The sequence below is a fragment of the Anopheles marshallii genome, chromosome 2 (genome assembly GCF_943734725.1).
Source record: "Anopheles marshallii chromosome 2, idAnoMarsDA_429_01, whole genome shotgun sequence".
In the NCBI taxonomy this organism is placed as follows: domain Eukaryota; kingdom Metazoa; phylum Arthropoda; class Insecta; order Diptera; family Culicidae; genus Anopheles; species Anopheles marshallii.
Window position 1 is genome coordinate 41,530,567 of NC_071326.1, and position 20,561 is coordinate 41,551,127.

The following is a 20,561-nucleotide window of genomic DNA, read 5'->3' on the forward strand; positions in this document are numbered from 1 at the left end:
ATAATTTTCGAACGCGCAGACACGTCCGCACGTCGCAAAAATGGGATCAAAGTGAAAAAAGATGGCGTCCTTGGAATCGGGCTTGTTTGACGGGTGTGATTGTTTATATGACCATGGTGAAGAGTTTGATACCGAAAGCGTAGTGGGAGATCCTGCTTTGATGAGCAGTTTCATGTTGTTTGTCGTATATGTTGAAAGTTTCTTGAAACAAAGTTATTTTAATGTAGAACATCTTGAGCAACTTGAAATGGAAAATCTACAAACGCAACTGCAAGAATGTGAACTCATGCGAAACGTTTCATTTGAAATATGAGCCATTGAAGCTGGTATTACAAACGTGCACTTGTGAAGGAGAAATCCAGGAGAATTTGAACACTGCTAGGGAAGAATAGATTTTTATTTTATTTTCTTGGATGCTTCGGTCAGTGATTTCTTCTATTTCTCCGATGTATTAATGCATTATGATGCGATTGAGATGAAAATCTAGACACGACTTAATTTTTATAAAAAGCCTTAATGTTTGGATTATAGTCAGAAATGAGCACAAACGAACGTGTAGAAAACATCTTGTTTGAATTATACAATTCCACATACACAATTTGTCATTTTCCTGGAGGTTTTCCAGTCCCTAGGTGAAAAACAGTGATAAGCATTAATTTGTGGTGTGTTTTGTAGCGAGCATGCATTTTTCCTGGTAGCTTTAATCGATTGCTGGTCGTGCTGTCTTACCGTCAGAGCGAGATGCATGACGTTGTGTATATAAACAATCGATCAAACTGAACAGCTGATGCCGGGTCCGCATGGTTATTGGACGTTTTGTTGTGATTCCCCCATTCGTACTTTAATCGACCAAGCATCCCGTTTGACGTTTGTACCGGGTTATGTCATCGGGCGAAAAAGTTTGTTGTGTGTTTCCCTGGGTTGAAAAACATGCGTTTTCCTCGCGGTTCATGTTTGGGACGATGGCTAAAAGGGCAAAGAAGTTTCTGTTCCATCGTTGGAGATTTGACGGTAAAACAACGTTTCTTTCAGAAGCAAATATAATTTGATAATTTGTTCCCTTGCTTTTGTAGACATATCGGGAGCTGTCCCCTGAAATGAAACATCAGATGGAACAGAAGTGGCACAACAAGCTAGGAGATTATCGCTTTGACCCATTTGACACGACCAAGCCCAAACGTTACGTGCTCGCAATGTTTCCGTACCCTTCCGGCAACCTGCACATGGGTCACGTCCGCGTGTACACAATTAGTGACGCAATGGCGCGGTTTTACCGGCTCAAAGGTGCTAACGTACTGCATCCGATGGGTTGGGATGCGTTCGGTTTGCCGGCGGAAAACGCTGCCATACAGCGACGAATTCCAGCCGACACGTGGACCCACCGGAACATAGGGGAGATGCGCAAACAGCTTGAAATGTTGGCCTTCAGTTTCGATTGGGAGCGTGAATTTGCTACCTGTGAGCCGGAATACTATCGCTGGACCCAGCAACTGTTTTTGATGTTGGTCAAGGATGGGCTAGCATACCAACGGGAAGCGCTTGTAAATTGGGATCCTGTCGATGAGACGGTGCTGGCTGACGAACAGGTCGACGATAACGGATGCTCTTGGCGTTCCGGGGCAAAGGTCGAGAAAAAGGTGCTTCGTCAATGGTTCGTCAGGACGACAGCATTTGCCAAACAGTTGCTGGAGGGTTTAAGTGATCCTGAACTGGAAGATTGGAAGGATATCATAAAGTTGCAGCGTCACTGGATCGGCGAATGTGAAGGCTATTCGTTTGAGTTCCCTCTAGTTGGAGATCATAAAATGAAAAGTGTTCCCGTGTGGACTCGTGATCCGGTAGAGTTAAAAAAAGCCCTGTTCATAGCTATCCATCCCACCAATCTGTTGAACGATGCCAAAAAGAATGAATGTCTGCTGGAGAGTGTCATCGTAAAAAATCCTTTTACCGAAGAGATGCTTCCGGTGATAGTAACGGAAGCGGTTCCCTTTCCAGAGGGATGTGACACTTATCTAGCCGTTGATAGTGAACAGAATCGTAAACTAGCGGTAAAAAGTGGTTTAAATTTAGATTTAGCACCAAACAGAGACGAAGAAAAGGAAACTGCCGTCAAGGAAATACTTGAACAAGGTATCGGTCAAGGAATCGGTGGCCACCCGGTTAGTTCAAAGTTACGCGATTGGCTCATTTCCCGTCAACGGTTTTGGGGTACACCGATACCGATTATTCATTGTCCCAGTTGCGGGACGGTACCAGTACCGGAACAAGACCTTCCCGTACAATTGCCAACCGATTCTGTTGGAGTTCCGCTGGCGCAGAATGAACAATGGCTAAGGGTAAATTGTCCCTCCTGTCAGCGTACGGACTGTCGTCGGGAATCTGACACCATGGACACGTTCGTCGATAGTTCTTGGTACTTTTTGCGTTTCATCGATGCCCACAACAAGAAGCAGATGTTCGATCGTACCCTCGCTCATCGCTTAATGCCAGTGGATCTTTACGTTGGTGGCAAGGAACATGCCGTGCTGCACCTCTACTATGCACGGTTTGTGGCCCACTATCTGCACAGTAAAGGACTTCTACCCACACCGGAACCGTTTAAGCGGTTGCTCGTTCAGGGCATGGTGATGGGCCGCTCGTATCGTGTGGTTAACAATGGGAAATACATTCCAGCAGAGGAGGTAGAAGTGTTGGATGAAAAGCACAGCAAAGCGATCGAACGGGCGACAGGCGAACCGGTTACAATGCTGTGGGAAAAGATGTCCAAATCGAAGCTAAATGGTGTCGATCCGTTGGAAGTTTTGAGAGAGCATGGATGTGACACGTTACGACTGATCCTGTTAGCTGATGTAGCACCAACTTCCCATCGTAACTGGTCCGAAGCGAGTATGTAGAAGCATGCCAATCGAAGGAAATATTCTAATCAAACTCCCTTTTTTTGGTAGCTTTCCCGGGCATCTTAAACTGGCAAAAGCGACTCTGGATGACGATGCACGACTTTCGGGAGCTTCGTGCAAAAGTCAATCCCGAATCTGCCGAACCCCCTGCAACGGAAGAGTTCACGGAACAGGAACACAAATTGTGGGACGCTCGTAATTATTTTACGGCCGGCGCTACCTTCAACTACCGACATTCGCACCAGCTAAGTGTGGGCATTTCGAAGATGCAAGGTCTTACGAACGCTATTCGACGCGCTCCACCAGATGTGGTTACGTTCGGGCGACAGTACGAGCGTGCACTTGCCGCCCAGATCGTTATGCTCGCCCCAATGGCACCGCATTTCGCAGCGGAACTTTGGCACCAGCTCGTTACTGCGCCGCATCGAGTGGAAGAGCGAGATGCATCAAGCGGTTGCGTACTGCAATGGGATGGTACGGTGTTCGACCAGCGTTGGCCAGAGATAGACGAAGATTTCCCACTTGATCTTACCTTTAAGGTAGTTACTTTCGGTGTGTATGTTTTCTTTCTTTGTTTAATTGATTTATTTGCCTGTTTTTAGATAAATGGTGCCGAATGTTGCATACTCAAAATCCCGGCCAAGCGCTTCAATCAGCTAACGCACCAGGAATCGCTCGATTTAGCACTACGTCAGGAACCTATAGTAAAGTTGATTGGAAATCGGCCACTCCGGACGAGCGATTTCGTGCTATATCCCAGCTGCGAAGCAGCACTCAATGTAGATCTCGATCGTGCCATCCTCGCGGAGGGACAAGACGACCAGGATGCGACCAAGAGTAAAAAGGAAAAGAAAGATAAGAAGTTGAAGAAGAAAAAGTCGCTACAAGTGCTTCACATTGGGTGAGACGTGGAACCTCGATGAAGCAGCGTACCAGGTGGAGCAAATGTGATAGGAAATGAATTGCCGCAACGTACGAGGCCGCATTTCGTATGTGCTTTATTTGCATTTTACACAAAAAGACGTTTAATAAATATCGCATGTTACGTTGGCGGGATAAAAAAAAAACTGTCGAGCGTTGAGCGATAGGGCCGCAAGGTTGTAGTGGGAATGGTGGAGTAAAAGTGTAAGGTAAAATAGTGTGTCACTTGCTATGCTACTATTGCACTTGAACTGTTGAACGATTTGCTAGCAAACGCGCGAGCGAGTTAAAACTTTAGTTGGCGCGCAGTTTGATGGTCCTTTCTCAAAAAGGCTGGGTACTTAAAAACTGGTGCTGACGGTGTGCTGTGACCGTCCGCTGAACACATGGTTGTCTTCCTGTTTTGCTCCTCGCGTGCCTTTACTTGAGCAGCTCGACCAGCATCCCCTTGACGTACACGTCAATCTGCGAGTAGTCGATCAGCGTGTTGCGGATCATCTCCAGCAACAGTACCGGCCACATCGTTTCGAGCCGCTGCAGCTTCTCGACCGCGTTGCAGGTGTTTTCCAGCATCTTGGCAAAGTACGCTTTGCCCTTGGCCCGCATCACCGTATCGTCCTGGGTGGTGCTGTGCTTCTTCCACTGTAGGGCCTCCTTGCCGACGATGTTCTTGAGCGATGGGTCCGCCTGCATTAGCCACTCTTTGGCCGTCATCTTGGAGGCGTGTGCCGTCTCCTCGAGCCGCAAACGCTGCAGCAACGGCTGCAGAAGCCCTTCCGGGAGGGACCACAGCACCAGATCGGACAGGCCGGCGTACGTGGCCTCGGCGGTTTGCACCTCCTCGGGCGTCACCTCGGTCCCGTTCACCTGCTTCAGGCCCCAGTGTGACAGCCGGTAGATGGCGTAGCTGCGCCAGGGCCGCGACGCCAACGGATTGCCCTCCGGGTCGATCGTCAGTGACGCGATGCCTTGACTTTCGGCGAGTGCATTGATCTGCCCGAGACAGGTAATGTTCGTTTCGCGAAAGATGAAATTTTCCGCATTCACGAACCGCACCTTGATCCGGCAGAGGATGGCCGTGATGCTGTTGAAGTTGATGTAGCTGAACTTCACCGTATGGACGTCGCACGCCTTCTGCATGTTCCACTGCTTGTCGATGAACCGGAGCGCACCGAGCCCGTACACGTTCAGGTAGCGGCCACAGATCTCGATCAGATAGTCACCACCCTGTTCACGTTCGCGTTCGCCCGATTTGCCCGACTTGCCGGTGCCGGTGCTGATGGTGGGCGGACCGTAATTGCTGCTGGGAATTCCGGCGTACGCTCCACTAACACCGCCCGTGCTGGGCGCTGCGAGTGTGCCAGCGTTGGAAGCGTTGGCAAGGTTGGACGAGTTGGTCAAACTGTTTGCGGTCGAGGGGAGCGTGGTGTTGCGGGCGGTATGCGTCCGGGAGAGGGTTCCAGTGCCGTACCGCTTGATAGGGGTGCTAAGCTTCGTTTTGTGCGTTCGGCCTCGTTCGGTGGTTATGGAAGATGTGTGCCCACTCGTACTACTTCCACTGCCACCACCACCACCACTACCACCGCCACTACCGACACCACCGGCCGAACTGCTCCCAGCAGAGTCCGTCGTGGAGCCGGTGGAATCGGAGTTCGAGGAAGCGATGGTAATGACCGACTCGGAGGCACTTTTGGTCGAGAGCGTCGACAGGGTGGACAATTTGTCGAGGTTGGCTTCGTCCGTTGTCTGACTAGTGTCCGGCGGTGGTTGTTCATCCGTAGGCGAAGGGAACTTAACCTCATCGACTTGTGGAGGTGATTCCTCCAATGCGGGAAGATCACTGGTAACGGCTAGTTCACTCTTCTCTGCAATGTCGTCTACCATGTCGGAAGCTGCTGACGTTGCGGGCACCACCCGATCGGTGTCTGATTCCTTCTCCGGAGTGGAGTTCGCACTGCATGCTACCAGCGTTGTCTGTTTGTCCATGTCCTTCTCGAGATTAAGCGGTTCCTCATTGTCGGAACTGAACCCGCTGGATACGCTCGAATCCGCGTGCGTACCGACACCCGACGTCACGGAACCTTCACCCTCACCAGACTTGGTAGTGGATTGTTCCAGAAAAGGCGCCAGAATTGGTGGCAACCGGAAGTACTCCTCACCGCCCTGCTCGGAAACTTGCGAACTGGAGTTGTCTTGCGAGGAAGATCGAACCAATGGCTTTCGGTTGGTCGCCTTTTTCCCATTCGCAACTCTAAGTGGTCGGGCACCCGGAACACCCTGTGACGTCCCGTTCGCTGCATTGCCTTTCGTTCGCGCTAGTTTTTCACCTCCAGCACCGGCCGGGCTACCGTTCTCCGTTAGGAGTGCGTTGGTGCCTGCGGTGGTGTCTAGCAACAGGTCGGCATCTTTCGGGATGGTCCCATTGGCAGTGAGACGTTGTGCACCGCGCGCAATGACGGTCGATTGTTGCGATCGCAGCAACTCCCAGTTGGTGCGCGCATTCGAAATGATTTCCTCGCGCCGCATACTTTGACACACGTCCGACGACAGGTTGGAGTATTTGCTATCGGAAAGTTCCTTGTTTTTGCGCCAGGCCGAGGCAGCGCGGCGCACCTGCTCGGTAATCTGCATCTGGCTGAGTGACACCAGCCCTGGGAGGTAGCTCACCAGAAAGGAAACACAATCGCCAGCCAGCGAGACGGGATTGTTTTCGATCGTGACCTCCTTCAGGTTGATCGCTTTCGCGATCGCCGACATGTCCTCCACGCACTGCAGATCGTTGTGACACAGCCAGAGCCGCTCGAGATTGTGCAGATCGTCGAATCCGAATATCTTCTTGATGCGGTTCCGCTTGAGGTTCAGCTCCTTCAGGCTGAACAGACCGGCGAAATCTTGCGTCTGTATTTGGCGTAGTGCGTTACCGGCAAGGTTGAGCGACTTCAGCTCCTGCAGCTGGCTGATCCTGCCGGTAATGTTGCTGATCTTGTTGCCGTGCAGGTCCAGAACGCGCAGCGTGCTCTTGAGCGACACCAGCCCACCGATGTCGATGATGCGGTTTTTGCCGAGCAGCAGCACCGTCAAACTCTTGAGCCCATCCAGGCAGGAGATCTTTTCGATCTGGTTGTCGTACAGATCGAGAAACACCAGATTGCTTAGGTTGTAGCGCGTCAGTAGGGTGGCACAGTTCGCCGGCAGTACACTCTCCGCCGAGGGCGTACACTGGCCGTTGTTTGTTGGGGTCGTTTTGCCACTGTTGGTCGCACTGCCATTGCTGCTGGAATGGCCGTTGAAGTAATCCTGCTCCCCGGCCGGACTGCCGGCAGGCGGAAGTTCGGTAATGTTGCTCAGGTTGTCGATGCTGAACGATGGTACGAGCAGCAGCTTACCAGCGCGCATTTTCAGCATCCCGTTCGATGGCCCACCGGCGGCAGTGGGTTGCCCGTTCGCACCACCGGTAAGGAACATGCTCGGGCCGCCGATGAAGCTGTTGGACTTTTTGAGCAAACTTTTCTGATGCGCCGTAATGGCGATCGGTGCCGTGGAGGATGACGGTGTGTGGGGCGAGGGTTTTTGCAGGTGCGGTGAGACACCGGACATTGGGCCGGTGCTGGTGGACGAATGTGTTTGCTGCGGTTGTGCCGATGCGGTCTGCGAACCGGACTGTTTGGTACCGATCGTTATCTTGCTTTGGATGAAGCTTCCCGTAACCGGGCCGCCACCGGTTCCGGACACTCCCGGTGGTCCGAGCGAAGCGAGATTAGTGCCCATCAGCAGTTGACCGCGGGACGTCGACTTCTGACGCAGGAACTGTTTGGCGGAGGGTTTGGTAGTGCCGTAGGACGATGGCGCTGGAGGGCCAGCGGTGACCATCGGCCCATTGGTTGGTGTGCCACTGGGGGAGGGTTTGGTCGGGGTGGGTGGACTGCTGGCTGGGTAGGGGAGTGCGGCGTTAGCCGGCTTCAGCTCGCCACCGTTGATCACACAGTGGCCACCGGCTATCGGGGGGCCATGGTGGTGCAGGTTGTTGTTCGGATCGGCTTCCGGTGGGATGTGGAACGCGTTGATCAGGTTGTGCTGTAGCGAGAGCAGCCGCAGGTTCGGTTCATCCTCAATGAGCGGTATCGAGCTGAGCCCTTTCCGGTCGAGATTTACCCGGTCCGGGTGCTTTTCGCGATCCTTCTGCGATCGGCGTATGCTCGGCACGCCGTTTTGCACGATCAGCGTACTGTCCAGCGGGGGTGTTTCCGCGTACCCGGCCAGCAGCTGCTGGCCGGTCGTGTCGAGCAGTGCCTGCGAGAGTGGCGGTGCCGCTGCAGGCGGTGGCGGCGACGGTCCATAGCTGCCCCGTTCGCAGATCGGTTCCGGTCGGATCGGGCCCGGATGGATGCGCTGCTGGCGGTTGTAGTCAGCCGCAGCGGCAGCAGTCACCTTGCGCAGGTACGACGAGCTAAGCGTGCTGTGGGACCGATGGAACGTACGCAGGCGAGTGGAATGGCCGGCCGCTAGCACAATGTTCGTGCCCGGCCCGTTTGTACCGCGGGTCGTGAGCTTCGGCACGACCGATTCGATCTTGAGCAGTGCGTTGTGTGCGGACCCAACGCCACTGACGGCCGCACCGGATGCGCTCGGACCGATAATACCATCGTTGATGTGTATGCCGGACTTCCCCCGTATCTTCGGCGTACTCATTGGTGTTGCCTGACAGTGCCGACCTGCTTATCCACGGCGATCTACCCACGCTAACCTTGCTTCGTGGGTGTTTTGTTTTTGCGATCTGTTTTTGGGTCGTTAACTGACCGACTTAACGACTGACACCTCACCTCGGTGTGCCGTTCGTTGGCCTCCGCTTCAATGTCTGCCGTACGGAATCGTCACGCACACGTACGGTGGCTAGTCGGTATATTGTCATCGTCTTCCGGTGGAGCCTCCACCGCCGTTGGCCCGAATATAAAACCCCTCTCTTTCTCTGTCTCTCTCGCTTTCTCTTCAAATGCAGGCAGTAAAAATAAACAAACACTAGAAAAAAAAATGGGCAAATCTTTAGGCGACAATCAACACGAACGATGGCTTCGATGGTGCGGATTTGGTATTGTCGCAAACTGAAGGATAAAAGTCCTTCACCCGGCGCGGTGATGATGATGATGTTCGGTACTCAAAAAGAACTCGCCCCCCCCCACTCTTCCTTCAGGTCCCAGGTCGTCTGCCCTGCAGGACTTTCTTCGTGTACCGGTGTGTAGTTGTGATGCAGTAGTCACCGTTTTGTAATTCATACGCTTCATAAAGTTGTTTATGATGGCTTCACCCAGTACACGGGTGGGTGGGTTTGGAGTTGCCAGGAGGGGCCCTTTCCGTTTCACCTGTCCTGTTTTGCCTGTCACAACCCGCACCCTTCATTCGCGACAGACAGAGGACGACGGTGATTCTTTCTGCTCTCTGTCTGTCATCCTTCCCGCCCCCGTTCCGTTTTCCGCCCTTTCACACACACACACACACCCGTTCCCCCAACCCTTTCGAAGGATAATAGTGAAAATCAATTGAATGCCGAAAAACTTTCGTGACCGATTTTTCCGACCGAACCGAACGGAATAAACTTGGCGGCGCGCACACACTGTTTCACGTTATTTGTTTTCTTTCTTCGTCGTGTGTTTTTTTTTTTTGCTTAATTCTGCGAGCGCACTCACACTACCCTCTCTTTCGCCCACTCGGCACTCAGCATACCGGACGCGTGCGTGTGTTTGTATTTACGCGGGTGGGTATGTAAAATGTCCGTTTACGAACGGACCATCCGCACTGTTCGCTGCACATTATTCGATCCTGTGGGACACTGGCTGCAAATTTGAATCTAGCTACAATTTTTTTGAAACGTGTGCTGCTTTGATGGGGTCGCCCGGTAGTTTTCGTTTGCCAGCACTCGGCCGCCTTGGTATGAGTGTTCGTATCCGTATTCCGCGACCGTTAAGGGAAACCCCGAACCGTAACGTTGTGCGGGCCCACGCCAGAACATCCGAACTCGGCGACGTGATCCTTGCGACTGCCTTCGGTGTGTAATTCCTTTCCCAAAACGGGTGCCTCAACACTGGCTCAAATTTGATGTCCTCCTGGTGCGAAGGGTGTATTTGTGTATGTTCTGTGCGAGAGAGAGTGAATGTGCTTGAATGGCGAGACCCCACCGTACACCCCCCTTTGCGGTTCCGGGGAAGTTCGGGTTTATGTTGTTTATGATTGAAAATCGGCCATCAGCCCCAAGAAAAGTCTGATGGTGCGGTCCCGCTTCCGCTAGCGTACCGGATCCTTCGGGTGGTAACGGAGTGCGGCAAGCGAGGGCAGGCCAGGCTGGCAGCGCAACACCAGAACACCGAGTATGACGACGACGGTGGTGTTGTGCTGCTATCTATATGCGCTATGCTGTATTGAGGTTAGATATAAACAAAAGCCTAGTGATTGTGCTGAAAATGTTGTTAGGGAATAGCTGGCGTATGTTTCGTTGCGCCGTTTGTTTGTGTGGTTGCCGCGTTGCGTTAGGTTCACGTAGGGGGCTTACCGTTCGTCGCAGGTTTCTGCTGTGAAAAAGCATTGCGCTCAGGTGTATTTTGGTCTGCGTTTTATCGAAGAAAACATTTTGTAGAGCATAGTGGTGTAGCAGAAAGTTAAACTGAAGGCAGTTTAGATCTCCTGGTTAATAGATTCAACACTTTGCTTTAATATCCAAGTCTTGTACTTCTTCTTTAATGTAGTACCATTACCAACCTCAAGAGGTCTTGGCCAGTCATTTCTAGCTCTCTTCGGCTTTTACCCTAAGCTGGATAATCAGTCTTGCTAGGTTTCTAATCAGCTAAACCTACCTTAATAATTACACTAGTCAATTCTTGGAGATGGCGAGAATCAATGATTAAGTTCTTGGAAATGGTTACATCAGGAATTAAGTGCTCCAAGGGTTAGAGCTGGAGGCCTCAAGAACTGAATAGCTTAATTCTTTATCAAGAATGAAGTCTTAGAGATTAAATTCTTTAATACCGACGAAATCTTATTCAACTTTGATGTTTTGAATACTGTTGGTCGAATAGGAGATTGAAACCCTCTTTTATAATATACATAAGGGTAAGGGCCTCTAAACTAACGGGGGCGACACTATTGCTAATATGAACATATTTCAAAAGTGTCTTTTTCAAATAAAGTTGTAATATTTTTAACCGTTCAACCACTCGCTCGCTCTCTTTCTCTCTTCTTGGCGTAACGATCTTCTAAGTCATGCCTGCCATATCTGGCTTACTAGACTTAATTTTATCACATAGTCAGATAGTCTGTTCTTGCTACGTGGGGTTGGACCGAATGGGATTTTGGACTGGTCCTGTGGTGTAAAAATTGCTCCGCTACCAATACACTACCGACCGTCCCTCCAACTACTAATTATTGTTATGATTAATAAGATTAATGTGTATAAGATTTGTGGAAAAAATATATTACGAGCTGAATATTTGTGTAAATGGCTGCAAGCTGATGAGTAAGTGCTGCGATAATTTTAACCAATGTTGCCCGCGGACAGACAAGAGTGGAGATTGCACCAATCAAATAGCAATGCAAGTATTATTTAAAAAATATACTCTTTCAACTAACTGATGAAGAACCAAAGTTATCTCTTTGAGGCGATTTTTTAATGTTAAGAAAATTAAATGAACGAAGGACGATTTCGGATTGCAAGGTTAACTGAACACTGCTAGTCCAAAGATATTTTAAGCTAGTGAGTAGTAAGTAGCACTGTGAGTAGAAGTACTAAGCAGCACTCTGATTAAAATTAGCTTTTATTCTATGAGTGTCGTCATTAGATTTGAATAATTAATAGCGACTTTTATTTAATGGAAAGAATCCTTTTTTCCATCCGCACGGTGGATCGGTAAGAGAGTGTTGCTGCGCTGCAATTGTGCCGTGCCGTGGTAGCTGCTTCACGTGTTGATGTCAGTTGATTTGGCCAATCCTTCGGGTGGTTCCCGAAATGGTCTACAACATCCACAACCGCGGTTGCTCAGGACGAGAGCAACTGTAGAAAGCAGTTCACAATCGGAAAATGGTTATTCGTGTAAGTTTCGCCCGGAACGCTAATAAGGCACGGTGGGATCCTTTTTCTAATTCGTGTACGGCCTGCCCGAGGCCGACAATGATTTTGTATGGGTGTGTTGGTAATTTAGCCATAGCCTATCTAAACCATGGTCTGATTAGGAAGCGCTCCCATACATTACGTACCGGTTTGCAATCAGTTCTCCCCCCTCGGGCTGCTCCATAGCGATGAGTGAAAGCTTTGCAGGAAAAACCCGACTGCTTTCGTGACGCGACGCCAACGATGATGATCGGGTGTGTGAAACGGCACGTCATGAAATTGTGACGTGCGTGCATGTGGAAAGGAGTGATGCGGACGGGAGGGACGGAGAAGAGGAGCTATACAAACTTCCGAGCCGGTCTGGGAACGCAGCCGTCTCAACCATGCCACATGGTACGGGCATGATGGCTGCCGTATGGTAGTGCTTCCGGTCGTCTGAATAGTTTCTCACATTCCGCTACCGCTGCTGCTGGAAATCGGAATCGGTAAACGGTTTCTTGGTTTATTTTTTGTTTCACTTACACCGTGACCTGTTCGCGAGAGAGGTAACGAGGGGGGGAAGGGGGAGGGGAGGGAGGGGGAAGTGGGCACCATTCCTAAACAGATCCTAACAGTCCCGGGGTGTCTCCGAGAATTTCCGGCACAAAAGTGTTACTTCCAAGTGCCAAAAGTTCGTTCGGGGAGGAAATGAATGGCATCAATGGTGCGCAGGTGAGGGAAAAGTGAAAATCGTTGGAAAATCTGCAAAGTTTTCGCTTGCCCTTCGCTGCAGCAACCCCATTCCCAGGTCCCTGCTGTGTTGTCCAAGGAATCGTACTCAATTCCGCATTCCTGAGAAGGTTGTACGATGCTTGGGAAAGGTACCGCGTGGCAAGTTCGGCCTACATTTTTGCCATTTTCTATCATTAGCACTTGCGGCACTGAGGCACAGTTGGCGCGGGATGGAAGCAACACCGAGGTGGGTTGTGGCGGGGCTAGGCAAACAGTTCCCGCTTCCTGGCACGGTGGAAGTTATTTTCGGGTGGCACAGTAGTTGACGGTTTTTGTCTACAGGCGGTTGTGTATGAGGGTAGTTTACATTGTATGTTTTACATATAAAGGGACATCTAAGTCCCATTTTCTATTGAAAAAGTGTTAACAAATAGGTTTTTATTTTTATGGCAGTGGAAAAGGGAAGAAAAATCCAATATAATTTTTTTTTGTTAAAACGGCCAGGCCTTATCGACTAGTGGTAATAACAAGAATAATAGCAAAAATCAATGTCACTTGCTAATTAAAACATGAATTGTATCATTTCAGCCCCCTTTTAGGGGCAACACCTCACCCAAGAAGTGCATTTAATGTTGAGTTCGTTCGTTCCTTTCCACCAAGGATGGCAACAACTCGAGGCAACATTGCAACCCGCACGGCGCACGGTGAAGAACGTCAACAGTCAGCCCACGGTGGCAGCGAACAAAGTTTGCACCAATCGGGCCATCCAGTGCCAACGGAATGCAACCTCCGGAGTGCCGGAAGTGATAGCGCAGAAAAACGGGAACAAAACAAACAAAACCATATCGCCAGGTTAACGAACGCTAAATCGCACTGAAGGAACGACAAACTAATGGAGAACAGTGTGGGCGGTTGTATTCCTAGCTTGTCTACGTTCCATTAGCGAATGGGGAACGTGTTGAGTGATGTGGAGCTGGAGCACCAGCACAGAACACACTACTCGAGTAATTAAGTTTTCGGCTTTTGGAAGCGGAAGTGGGCGGTAGGATCGATTGTAGTGCAGCGTACTAGAACAACCCCTCCAGGGCAGGAAGTTAATAAATTGTTGCAAAACTTTACCAACGGTACAGGGTTCACCACAATTGCTCACTTTGTTGCTTTTGATTTGGTACAATATGGGACGCAGGAAGGGATGCGAGTACAGTGGGAGTATTTTATTTGCATATCTAAACGGTATCTCTAGTGCCGAGTTTGGAAACTGTATGCCGAACAGAAGTGGGAAGAGGCCGGTGAGGACAAATGGCGAAATAGAAAGAAACGCCAAACCAAACTTCGGTAAAGGACCTCAAACCGGGATTGTCCTCCATTTTTATGTACCCGTTGTCACTTTTGGCTGGTAGCGTGCATAAATTCATATGCGAGGTTTGGTGCAATCGGTCCACAGGAGGGAGCGACAGCCAAACACACATCCATAGTGAATTGCCCCATCCGAATCAGGGTGCTGGGATCAAAACACCCGGGCCCAGTTTAGTGTGGGTGTGTGTGTGTCTGTTTCTCATATTCGGGGTGTATGGGCAAGTTCAATGGCGTGATTATGCTTGCCAGCCAAGGCACATACACCCGCACGGTCACGTTTGTTCGATGTTGCATAAAATAAAGGAAGTCAATGACAAAAGTTATTACCGCACGCGAAATATGTTCTGTGTGTGTGAGGGGTTTTTTTCGTTTCTTTCCATTTTCGATTTTGGGTGACAAATTGATTTCCCTTCCCTCAAACGTCCGGTCTCTTTTCCGGTACGAAAGGTTCACAAACACAAATACGAATTGTGTTTGGGGAATTTAAAGTTCAAATTGTGTCATTGGTAATATAGGGGTATGTAGCGACACGGCAATTCCTTATGTAGCACGGCGAATATTTATGTGAGAGATCACTAAGCTATTTTCTTCAAAATTTGATAAAGCCCCCTAGCGAAAGAGTTTAAAAACTATGTTTCTGTTTAATCCACAAAGGTTTGTATTGAAACGAAATACAAAATCAAAGAGGTTCCTTTAGGCATTCTTAAAATTTGATCCATCAAGAAAAAAACATGAAGCCATTACTCTTTGAAACGAAAAATTATAGCAAATTGTTCAGGTTTTTCGTTGTGATACTATACACGATTAAAACAAATGTATTTCAGTAATTTTAAATACTTGGGAGTCTTGAGCAACGCTAAAACTACCAAGCGTTCACACAGCTTCTATTAATGATCTCTTAATAAACAATTTCGAAGGCCTGGATTATGTTCTAAAATGTTTTAGATATTCGCATTTTAGAATAGATATTTAAAAGTCAATGTGTCAACGGTATAATTGATCAACAACTAAACATTGATGAGATGAAATGAGGCGTTCGAGCCAAAAAGGATTGGTCCAGTAGTGATAGTGTTAATCGTTTTTAAAAGCGCCTAAATGTAGGCAATCTTCCATCATAGTATTCGAATTGCTCAGTACCGGAAAATTATGTGTTGAGTGCATGTTAGTGAATTTGAAGATAATTTACCATGTTTTCAAACAAAAAAGCCACCACTTTGAATATACTATTTTTATGTAAAAAGTAGGGATGGTTATATATATGAAGATTTCATTAAGAAATGAAATTTATGGGTTTTGCAACAAAACTTTCTACTTAATTTGTGGTCAAGTTTAAGTTGAGTTTAGCGCACAAGTGTGGTCCTATACACGCGAAAATAGGGTACTTGAAGTAGCGTAAATACTCGTAATTTTAAGAAATAGTTAGTGAAACAAATTAGTAAAAGGATAAAAGTTAGTAAAAGGAACACTAATGATAGTTATGGTTATGCTGATCTCAGCAATAAACGTAGTCTTTCCAACTTGAGTGGTATTATAATATCATTTACATAAATGAGCTTTAGATTACTCCAATAAAAACAAACCTTGATAGTAGATTTGCTTTAAAATTATTCTCACGTGTCATGTAGTAATAAAAATAAAGCATCGAATACGTTTATATTTATCACAATTGGGTCATTTATTGTACAGCCTACGTATGCAGAGTAGCTTAACTTAGGTATAATTTTCTAATCTACTATAATGATGCTCATTAGCGATAGTTTGGAACACGCCTCAGAAGCTAACGATGCGAAAAATAATCGACCGCCCAGTGGAACGAGGTATGTCGCTATTTGATCTACTTTTCAAATACACTGACAATGGTACTATACGCACTTACAATTATGTTGGCTAAGAAGCTGTCAAAGAACGGCCAAGACAGCGGTAAAACGGGGGAAAACAAAATCGCTGCATTCCCGGAAGCATTAAATTGAATATAGGATAGACTAGCTAGGCGACCGTGGACGAAGATTTCCACCACGGCCCGTAAGCCAATTATCGCCGAGGACGATGCCGCGGACATTTGCCTGGTGTTTAAGTTTTCCCTCCCGGTTTCGGGTGGACATTGGTTTCTTGTCGGCATGAGGCGTACAAGGAAACGTTGGTTCTGTTGCTATCGATTCGGTAAAAAAAATACTTGAAGTCTAGGTTAGCATTTTCTTCGCAGTTCGTTGTTTTTTTTTCTCTTTGCAATGGACGCGGCACTACAAAGCCACCACCGGTCACGAGGTTCTATCGGTGTAATAAGGCATAATAGGACCGGCTCACGGGGCGTACGGTGGCAAACCGGGCGCGATGGCTTACAGTACGGGCACTGGTGCTGGTGTGCACCTGAGATTGGTCCGTGTCCGTGGGTTAGGTGACAGGGGTGCCTTCTTCGATCGGGGCGTCCGTGTCGATTTTGTAAGGCCATTCGCGATGTATCACCGGCCCGATGTCACCGTTTAGAATGGCGATCAGTTCGTCTAGGAATCGGACATCATCCAGGTCGTCCGAGAGCTTTTTCGCATCGGCTATTAGGCGGTTGGTGGTGGCCTCCAAAGACTGTCAATTAACGAGATAGAGAAGCGTATAAGATTGCGAAGGAACGCATATTACAGTTGGTTCATTACAATAAATCAGATGAAACGCATTATTTCCAAGCTTACCAGTATGTCATTATGTAGCTCGACCGATTTGTACATGAGCGAATGGATGTTGGTGTCGAGTTTTCCGATTTCCTCTATCTTATCCGAAATGTCCTCGATCATGCTCGATGCAGTGGAACTGCAACTCGTCTGCCCCGAAGAGCTAGACGAATCGAAAACGCTCGGCGTCTTGCGGCGAAAGTTTTGCAGCTGGAAGCTGTTCAGAATGCTGGACTCTAGCAACCCAAACGCTCGGTAACGTTCGTTGCGACGTGTTACGTTGTGGCGCCATCTATCGGCCAGCGCATTATCGCATTCGTCATCCTCGCAGGACCGGGTAGAAATGTGAAAGTCCTGATCTGTATCGTCCGCATGCTGATGGTGATGGTGGTGACCATGATGGCCACGATGTCCATTTAGTGCATCGGCTTCGTGTCGTAATGGATCTACCTGAAGGCGCCCGGTAGGGCTTGTGGAAGACTTTGGCTGATGGAAGGGTGAGGTACGCAACAGACCACAGCAGCAGTTCACGTTCAGATTGGTCGGATTGATGTCCGTCTGCTCGAGCTCCTCGTACAGTGTGAGAGCATTTTCTTCGTCCTCAGAAAGCGTGAACTCCAGCTTTGGCAGACGATCATCTGTTGTGTTCATCTGCGAGAGAAAAATAAAACAAAATCACAATAAAATTAGATGAAAACTGCAAAAATTGTACAATGTACACGTAGCAGTGTCAAATTGACGCGTAAGCATAAAATTACTGTTCATATTTGGCAGCAGCTTAATAGCGCTTTCACTTGATGTGTTTTTAATAAACGATTTGGTTTTGATTGGTAGATTTTGAATATAAAAGCAAGGGATGATTCCTGTTTCAACATCACATTTGCACGTTGGCAAGCTCAAATCAGCAGTCCTCTCCCAATCCTTCTGAACTCAACAAGCAACAATGAAGGTTACTCTGTTCTTCCTGGTCGTCGTTCTGTGCGTCGTGGCGATTTCGGCCAATGGTAACGAGCAACATGGCAAGGGACAAGGCAAGGGCAAAGGCAAGGAGAGTGCCACTGCTGGAGCTGAGGATGGATCCCATGTTGGTGTGGGCAAGGGAAAGGGCAAGGGCCAGGAGAAGGGTGACGCTGCTTCCCGTGCTGAGGCTGGTCGGGCACATGCCCAGAATGGTGGCAAGGGCAAGGAGAACGGAAAGGGCAAGGGCAAGAACTGAGCACCGCCAATGGAAACTGAACTGAAAGTATGAAAATAAAATAATACCATATCTGTCGAAATTATGTTGGTATTTTATTCACTGTCGCTGAAGCCGAAAATAGATCTCGAGTAGTAAACTGGTACTGATCATACTGTATTATGCAAACAAGGATCATAAAAATACTCCTTGTTTTGGACAATGGCACAAGACTCGTAGGTTTAAGGCGATCACTGTATCTCTTCAAATTAACATTTCAAACTTGTAATAATGCCAATAAATAATTACCAGGCACTAAGCAGTACTTGTCGAGATATGGATGATAGATCCAAGTGTTCCCTCGGATCCCCTGATTTGGCACGAAAGGTACACCTTGATGATGTAAAACTTGTATGGTAATGCAAAAAGTTTACTACAATTTGAAAAAAAATATAAAGAGGATAAAGTTATGATAATCGTTTTAATAAGGTTGATTTCTTTTTATCTTTCCGTGTGCCAGTCATAACAATATTGTCGACTAAAGCGAAAGAAAATTTCTTCAAAGCATTTGTGACACAAAACCTTGCTATTGCGTACATCAGGCCAAGAACACTGCATGGTTGTCATCGGTTGCTCCCCACTTCGGGAATGGTTTAAAAAATAACGAGCAAGCAATTCTCACCAGGCTTAGGATTGGTCATTCAAGAATCACACACGGATATCGAATAACAAAAACAGATCCTGTAAAATGTACGTACTGTAATGCCATAATAACAATTAGGCATATCCTAGCAGACTGTGAAGGCTACAATGAAGAAAGACTATTGTACAAAATAGGCAATAATATCGATGAAATCTTAGCAAATAAGGAAGAAAAAGAACGAAATGTTCTCCTATTCTTAAAAGCAATAAATTTGTACAAAGAAATATAATTAGGGTAACGATTGTACCAATCTAATCTAAAATGTAATATACGTTAAAGTAAAGAGGCGAATGTCAGCCAGAAGGCCCAAAGCCTCTATAAAATGAATAAAAAAAAAACTGTATGGTTATGGTCTTCAATGACATATAAGATCATTGGGAGCGGCCCAATGCTGTATTCGGTAGCGGCGCCGATTCCACACGACAGGACCGGGACTATATCCCTTCCGGACCCGTTGCCCCGTACCAAGGATCGACTCTCCGGCTACATGATAAATTACGTCTAGTAAGTCAGAAACGGCAAGCATGAGCGAGTAAGTCATTATGCCAAGAAGAAGAACATTCCATTGAAAAATTAAATAAACCATATTTTAAACATATTTAATGGAAGGCTGGAAGAGATGCAATTTTGAATCGATTTAATGTAGCTTAACTGCACTTTATTTATCAAGGTCATATAAGGAAAATAATGCGTAGAACCATTAATTCTCACTCAAGAAATTATTTAATTCGGATTTTGATTGAAATTTAACAACTGGCCACATGTACCTTCGTCATTAACACTCCGGTCGCTTGATATAAAAGCAGTAGATCACGCAACGGAATAGTACAGCAAATCCAGCCACTCTCGACCAACCATCCAAATCTGCAACAATGAAGGCTACTCTGTTCTTCCTGATCGTTGTCCTGTGTGCAGTCGCCTTGGCTGCTCCAAAGTCTGAGCAGAAGAGAGATGGCAAGGGCAAAGGCGAAGGAAAGGGTAAGGGCAAGGGCCAGGAGGTGATGGACTCGGGTTCGGCGGAAGATGGACCGGACGATAGCCAAGAGGGAAGCAACGGTGGAAAAGGAAAAGGCGGATTTGGTCGAATGGGCGGAAAGGGCGGAAAGGGTGGAAAGGGTGGAAAGGGCGGAAAGGGCGACATGGAAGACGAGACTGACAACTCTAAACGCCGTATGGAGAGCCCGATGGGAAAGGGAAAGAACCAGCCCCAGAAGGACAATGGAAAGGGTCGTGAAAATGGAAAGCAGAAGGGCAAGAAGAACTAATCTAATGATCGACCAGTACATTGACAAATAATAAAGAGTCCTATAAAAACCCCAATAGTTGAAATGCGTATCAAATTTTATTCTATGTTATGTACTTCAAATCTACCAACAACGAACACACAACAACGGTTTACATTCAAAGCAATTCATAGTATCTCAATTATGTGATTGGAGAACTTGGAAAACATGAAGATCGAATCCCATGTCTAATGATTTGTCAAATATATATCATGTATAGCATTATCTAGCGGCAATAAGACAAATGACGTCTTAACTTACGAAGAAACATCTTTAACAAATGAATTGGTTTATGTTGTACATATTAAAACGTTTACCTAATTGGTTCGCTTTGGTGCTTTGACTTATTATACTTTATTTTTAAGTAGCTTAACTGATAGTATTCTAGTTTGCCAGCTAGGATTACCTTGACAGGTGATTGGAGAAAAGAGTGGGTGAATTTTCAAGAAAACACTGGACAAGAAAAGAAAAAACTTAACGCTCTGAGTAGGACAATGGCTAAGCAATTTTTATAGGCAATATTGGAAGTGTTGCGATGGTTTAGAATCCAAACAGCAGAATAGGAGAATAGGAGATTTTCCCATGACGAAGACTAGATTTTCGACTACGTGGTTCACTCAAGTCTAGTATCTTGTTTAGTATCACAGTATTAGGCCGGTATGATTTAACTTGCGTATATTCCACAGAGCGTACTAAACGGCTCCGAGCACCTCCAAGGAGCCCCGAGCGTCGAAGATACATGAAATATCAGACTAATTTAG

The 20,561-nt window shown here is 47.4% G+C and overlaps 4 protein-coding genes across 4 annotated transcripts; 2 read left to right on the forward strand and 2 right to left on the reverse strand.

The window, feature by feature from the left end:
* Positions 1-930: 930 nt before the first annotated feature.
* On the forward strand, positions 931-3,802 carry LOC128708524 (leucine--tRNA ligase, mitochondrial). The gene is made up of 4 exons (XM_053803503.1): positions 931-1,011; positions 1,074-2,886; positions 2,946-3,436; positions 3,500-3,802. Exons 1-4 carry the CDS (start codon positions 931-933, stop codon positions 3,800-3,802), a joined length of 2,688 nt encoding a protein of 895 aa, XP_053659478.1.
* A 436-nt stretch (positions 3,803-4,238) lies between these two features.
* LOC128707943 (uncharacterized) lies at positions 4,239-8,507 on the reverse strand. Its single transcript, XM_053802900.1, has one exon. It carries the CDS (start codon positions 8,505-8,507, stop codon positions 4,239-4,241), a length of 4,269 nt encoding a protein of 1,422 aa, XP_053658875.1.
* A 7,861-nt stretch (positions 8,508-16,368) lies between these two features.
* On the reverse strand, positions 16,369-17,294 carry LOC128709065 (uncharacterized). The gene is made up of 2 exons (XM_053804050.1): positions 16,662-17,294; positions 16,369-16,557 (listed from the first exon to the last, which is right to left on the reverse strand). The coding sequence occupies exons 1-2, from the start codon at positions 17,289-17,291 to the stop codon at positions 16,369-16,371; spliced, it is 819 nt and encodes a 272-aa protein (XP_053660025.1). The 5' UTR covers positions 17,292-17,294.
* A 2,095-nt stretch (positions 17,295-19,389) lies between these two features.
* LOC128717972 (protein qua-1-like) lies at positions 19,390-19,782 on the forward strand. The gene has a single exon (XM_053811648.1). It carries the CDS (start codon positions 19,390-19,392, stop codon positions 19,780-19,782), a length of 393 nt encoding a protein of 130 aa, XP_053667623.1.
* Positions 19,783-20,561: the final 779 nt, after the last annotated feature.